Source organism: Cicer arietinum, chromosome 5, assembly GCF_000331145.2.
Source record: "Cicer arietinum cultivar CDC Frontier isolate Library 1 chromosome 5, Cicar.CDCFrontier_v2.0, whole genome shotgun sequence".
NCBI classification, from domain to species: Eukaryota; Viridiplantae; Streptophyta; class Magnoliopsida; order Fabales; family Fabaceae; genus Cicer; species Cicer arietinum.
The window spans coordinates 57525064-57531847 of record NC_021164.2 but is presented as its reverse complement, the minus strand read 5'-3'; the positions used below and the strand labels follow the sequence as shown (position 1 = coordinate 57531847).

At 29.1% G+C, this 6784-nt stretch overlaps 1 protein-coding gene across 1 annotated transcript in view; it reads left to right on the top strand.

Moving 5' to 3' along the window:
• LOC101497086 (U-box domain-containing protein 4) overlaps nt 1-638 on the top strand; it is a 6253-nt gene extending 5615 nt beyond the window's left edge. The window contains exons 5-6 of the mRNA XM_073368961.1: nt 1-173; nt 271-638. The exon at nt 1-173 is cut by the window's left edge and continues 11 nt beyond it. Of these exons, the coding sequence (XP_073225062.1) occupies nt 1-173; nt 271-330 (233 nt within the window). The 3' untranslated portion in view covers nt 331-638. The remainder of the gene's footprint in view (nt 174-270) is intronic.
• The last annotated feature ends 6146 nt before the right edge of the window (nt 639-6784 follow it).

Sequence of the window (6784 nt, the reverse complement as noted above, 5' to 3'; positions counted from 1 at the left end):
TTCTAGTCGAGGTTGTCGAGTTGGGTTCTGTGAGAGGAAAGGAAAATGCAGCAGCAGCTCTTCTACATCTTTGCTTACACAGTAATAGATTCTTAAGCATGGTGCTCCAGCAAGGAGCTGTACCACCGTTAGTAGCTTTAGCACAATCAGGCACACCAAGGGCCAAAGAAAAGGTGTGGTTCTTTCTTCATAGTTTCATCATATTTTAGTTTCCTTTTATTATGTTTCCATTTTTTACAACAAATAGTGATGTTTTTGTTCTGTGTTTAGGCCCAAGCTCTCCTTAATCAATTTAGAAGTCAAAGACATGGGAATTCTGGGAGGGGATGATATTGAAATTCCCAGCCACTTGTACTATCCAAAGGTTTTGAATTAACTCCTATAGAACGTCTCTAATTTATACAGTACATGGTGCAAATAATGCGTGTAAAGGTGTTTTGTATTGTTTTCGCTTGCTTGTAAAGGGGAAAAAATATTTATGGAGGATTGATTGTGTCCTCTTATGAAAAACCTTTTATTGTTGTAAGAATTATACATATAAGTCTAGCATTTGTTTTAACAAAAAAATATCTATTTTGTTGTTGTTGTGCTAGGGTATGATGGTTGTTGACCAATAATACAATTAGTTTATTTAGTTACATCGTAATTGTCCCTTTTGATGAGATAGAGACTGGGTCTTGTGTTCAAGCATGAATGATTTAGTAGCAGGCAATGGAACCCATTTCGAAGAAAACATGACATGAAATGCCCAAGTAGTGATTTTTGATCAAACATGTAGATGCAATTGTTGCTTTCCTACTTTTCATTTTCCGATGATAATTCAACTACATTATAGTTTGCTCTTTGATGTTACAATAAATCTTTGTTGGGGCCAAGCAGACACATAATTTTTAAACGAAATCACTTATCTAATGATTTTTCCTCCACCCCTTTTGCTTTGGGTTGGCCTTATTTAAAGAATTATGTTTGTCTTTTTTTCAAAAAAACACAGTTTCCGTTTATTTTGACAACATTTCCGCGTCATTAAAAACTGGTATGCTGCTTTAAGTTCCTACTGATGGCTAAATCATCTCATTAGAATGGATGTAGCGATCAAGGAAAAATTTGTGGACATACGTACTCTGGTTTTAAAAAAAGTGAGAGGAAAGAAATTCGTGGACATATAATAATGACTTTTAGAGACTCTTAAAATTAAAAGGAAATACATAATAAATAACGTATAATAATGATTTATAGAGACTCTATAATATGAAATATATTATTATTATTATTTATTTATTTTTTAATGGAAATTACATTTGTGACTGATCAATTACATAAAATTTTACAAAATCTTTTTTACGTGTCTCAAATATTTTTCTTCTTGCTATAATAATAATAAAAACAATAATTCAAGTTTTTCATATTCATAATGTCTGGAAAAAATTATATAGTTGGGCTCAAGTGGTGATAAATTTTAGTTATAGCTGAATAATTTGTTAGAATCAAAGAGTTAAAGAAAAGTAATGTCAAAATAATTGCATGTAAAATTGTTTTTGTAACTCTGATATTACTATTAGGAAATTAAGAGATATATTTTAAAATTATTTTAAAATCATTTTTAAGAGTGAAAAATTAACCATTGTTATGGATGACACATGCATAATATTTTACACGAGATTTATGTTTACCTCTTGGAGCATCGAGAAGAATAAATCACCAATGGTAACGTCTCTATTCAGTCAAAAATATTTAATTAAATAATATAAACAATATATCATTAATCAATATATCACATATACAATATTCCTTTCTAATTTACTGCCATTGTGGATCTTGTACGTTGCAAGCTCAATTCTTTTATTTAATTAAATTATTATTTTTTGAATTAACCGTTCTATCACGTGATCATTTAAACTTCCACTTAATTGACAATATTATAAAATATTATAAACAATTAGTGACATCTATCGATGTATCATTGCTACCCAATTAATGAAAAAATTGGTGATACGTTTTTAACCTTATCATGACCACTCTTTACTGTGCATTAAGTGTTCTTTCATCTAAATGTTTTAATTGAACACAATACATAAAAAGTGTAATCTTTATTAGGTCCTATAATATGTTTCTTGATTCCCAAGTATACATACAATCACTGATGTATCCAATATCTTATATTGGTCCATTTTGACATGGCCATACAAATTTTACATATCACTTTATCGAGAGGCTCAAGACACGCCACTCACATCCCTTTATATGATTTATTGTAGATCCAATAATCACCTTTATGATTGTTCTGTTGTTTGATGATTTTAAAGTATATAACTCTCCAAGTAGGGATCATAGTGACTTTAAGTTGAAAAACTAATCACTATGGTCACATGAGAATCGTTAATGACACTTGCATAACTATGATGTAACGTTCTCATAGATGATCAATCTAGTACAAATATTACTCATAATATTTATACTTATGTACAAACTTGATGTCTCATATCAATGATTCGTGACATGTGATCATCAATCGATTCGCATAATAGTCTCTATGCATTACTGTTGTTCCATTTAACATTAAAACTTGGCTAAAGACAATTTTTGAATAGTGTCATTATACTTAATAGATTCTCACGATTAAGTCACACTTAATGTCCCATTAAACAAACTAACTATTATACAAATTTTATTATGTTTTAAATAAATCCAAATAATAAATTAAATTGCCTCATATTACTATATAAATAATAGTAAGTGTCATGATACAAATACTAATAAAAAAAATTTATTGACCTCTAGGCTAACTCTAATACTTTCAACATTCCTTAGATAGACTTGTCCAAACTTGCTTCAACATAAAAAATAATATTTTGTCATGAAAACCCAATAAGGAGAAGGTTCTTTAGCATTAGTCAAAATATTCTATGTATTTTTGAGTGATGTTTTGATCTTTTGCGAGTAAGATACTTAGATTCAATTTCATTCTTGTTATCAATCTTAAAAACACGCAAAATCACATGTTAAATCATAAAATAATTAAAATCTTATAAATATAACTTATGATATTTGTTATCTTTAAAAACATCAAATTGAGATTTTGTTTCAACAACAAATTGATCTCATGTAAGTTCATGTAAGTGTATTATAATTTTTTGTAAATATTAATTGACTATTACATGAGAGAGAAGATAAAAAAAGTGTCTATAAAAAGAAAAAGTATCAAAAATAACAATTCAATAAATCAATAAGAGTGAAAAAACTAAAACAAAAAGTAGAAGAAATAAGAGGAAATATGTTTTTAAAAGGAGAGAAATTAATAAATAAATAAATAAATAAATAATAGGAGAGAGAGAGAAATTAGGAGAAATAAATTTTTGTAAAACATGTTATTGTTTATTTAAAATTAAGTGACTATTTTAACTTTGATTTTTATGATATGGAAAAAAAAGAAAGATGGACAATATTGTAATTTTGCAGGGAGTTAACTTGTTTAATTATACATTATATAAATATATTGTTGATTTTACCCTTCATACAAACTATTTTATATACAAATAAATAAATAAATAAATAAATAAATAAATAAATACATCTTTATTTAATTAAACAAACAAAATTTTCAAATATATATGTTTTATATAAAAATGTACTAAATTTCTTGTGTAACATTTTTCTTACAAACTTACCCTTTGATCTAAACTTTTTAAAAAATAATTTTATCTTTTTCTACCAATCAAATAACTTAATTTTGTTAAATAAATAAATAGGTTTAGGATTGAATTCATGTTATCAACTCTACATAACTTCCTAGTGTGTGATAATCAGTCTAAAACTGCAATTGTCCTTTTTCTAGAAAGTGTAGATTTGTTTAGGTTTAATTAATTGCATAACTTATTATAAATTGTACTAAACTGTTATTAACTACATTATTTAGAAATAATGAGACAACAAAGTAAGTTTGAACCAAACCAAATCTACCAATTTGTTTACCCTCTTTACTATATTTTACAATAATAATGTAATCTTTCAAGATTTTTAAACCATTTGAAGCCACTGTAATGGTGCAAATTATTTTGTCTCATGATAAGTACTATCACACCAAGCAAACTCATAGCTAAAGTAAATGGGAATATGTAATACTACATTCATAGGTACAACCTGATTTTGCTTTATTTTCTATATATGATAGGTACAACCTGATTTTGCTTCATTTTCTATATATGATACCCTGTTCGATGTGCTGCACCACTTTTTTGAATGGGATCCTATCATGCAAAATGACTTTAATAAATGATTCTTATTCTACGTTGTATGTATGAATGTCTCTACAAGTCCAAAAAGATATAAGAGTTTTTGTATAATTTTGAAATTTGATAATACAGCTAGTCAATGTGTTTGTTTTTTTAAAAAAAAACTAGTCAAAGTTTGTTTGAAGAATTACAAAATATATTTGAAATTCTTGGTCTTGATATATTAATAATGTGAGAGAACAATGATATGATAATAGATTCAATATGAAACGAAAAAATGAAGTTGTATCACTACAATAAAAACACATTTTAGCTGCGAATTATCGGTTTTTAGGATTATTTTTAATTTAGGGATTTGCTATCCGTTGTTGGTTTGCTATCTACTTTCTCTTTTTAGCAATTTCAGTTTACTACAATCTTAGGGTTCGCTTAAATATACTGAGGGGTTGAATGTTTTCAATTTTAAATATACTTTTTCAATTTGCAATTGAATGTTATCAATTTTAAATATACTTTTTCAATTTGCAGTTGAATGTTTTCAGCTTGGAATCTGGAGTTATGATATACAAAATGTCATTTGTCATTATATAAACTTGATTGCATGTTTAGTTTGGTCCTTCAACTTTTGGTAACATGTGATTGTGATCACCTGAAATTTTGTTCACTCTAATGTCTTACTAAGCATCAGATCACACCTTACTTTGGGTCACCCTTGGTTCCATGAATGAATGTGTATTCTTTTTAATAAGTAAGAACATGAAACTTTTCTTATCCAATTATCCAAGTAATTTTTTTGTATAGATTTCTTAAGGCAAGGAAATTTGAGGTTGAGAAATCAAAGCTGATGTGGTCTGACATGCTGAAATGGAGGAAGGAATTTGGTGCTGATACTATCGTGGAGGTACTTGGTTAAGGGGATTTGATTTATTTGGGAGTGCTTTAGTTTTCTGCCCTGCATGATATGAGTGCTTGATTTTTCTATCCTTCGCCTCAACTCCTCTAACAGAAGCAACAATAAAAAAGACACCATGTCAGGACCTGTACCTTCTGGGAATGGTAAACTTCTTTATTTTAGATTAAGCATTTTTATTTTAAATGAGATGTTAATTCAACAATTAAATGTAGTTTAATTATCTATATAGTGTGTTATGGAAGTAGTTTTTGAACAATACATGATGTTGTAGGATCTTTTAAGATGAAAGCAATCAATGCCTCAAGCATTCTCAGGAATTCGTTGACAAGAAAGGGTAGGCGAAGTAGCAAGGTGATGTCCGTCGAAATTGAGGATGTTCACGATGCTGAGGAGTTGAAAGCTGTTGAAGAGTTTCGTCAAGTGCTTATATCGGACAAACTTCTCCCTGAAAAACATGACGACTATCATATGATGCTTAGGTCACTTTTTCTTATGTGTTTAGTCTATCATATGATTCACAATTTTGCATGCTTGGTTGGTTTTGGAGCTAATTTTCCCAATCTTCGCTACTAAAAAATTCCACATGTTTTCATAAGTGCACTTCAAAACGACACACATTATTTGAAAGTGCCTTTGTTTTAGGACATCATCCCACCCCACTCGACACTCTACACAATTACCACTGCATTGCATTCTCTACAACCACTCAAAGTTCCTGGTTTTAGGTTAGACTTAAAATTGTTTAATATAATTTTAGCATTGGAGAAGTTCTTGTTTGTAAGCTTTAAACTATTTGTGTGATTTATAATGGAAATGCTGGTATGACTGGATGTATTAAAATTTCTTTTTGTGGAAGATGGACATATAGTTAATAAGTGATCATTGACTTCTAGTTCACTCTGTCAGAGCTTTCATTGTTTGTGTTGAGACCCCATACTTACTAGGTATATTGCAAACGTACTTTTCATAATGCTTGGACATCTGGTTTTCTTTGTTATTTTGATTACTTTTAGAACTTCAACTAGTAGTTATATTGGGTTTTGGTTTTTAATGTTGGTTACAAATGAACAAATTACTTAGTCTATCCATAAATATGCTTCCTGAAACAGAAAAACCACTGTCAAATAACTGGTCTTCCATATGAACAACCCCAAGACTTTTATGCTCCTTTAAACAAAAATTGGGCGAGGAGCAGGGTGCAATACATAACACCCTCAATTATTTTATTCAATAGCTTTACCTGCTCTAGTTTGAATTCTCAAATGTTGAAAAGATGACAGAAAATTGGAGTGATTAAGTGATAGATGTAGCACAATCTCACTGATTTATTTGACGAATGTAAGATTTTAAGCCATTTAGGATTCTCGACATGATACAATTCATTTGCTTGCCTTGATTTCACATCAAATTTTTGCGGTTCTAAAAACTTTGCTACTTTTTATACTGCAGCCTTTTGTTTGTTTCATTAAAGTAAGTCAATTAAATGATTCATTGTTATGTTTGCCTTTATGTCTACCGATCCTAAACATGCAGCAAAAGAAATTAGTGGTAAATTTAGTTGTATTTGATCATGAACAATGGCTTTTGCAGGCTGAAACGTTATAGTATAAACTATGATATGCCTGACGGTGCAGACACATAC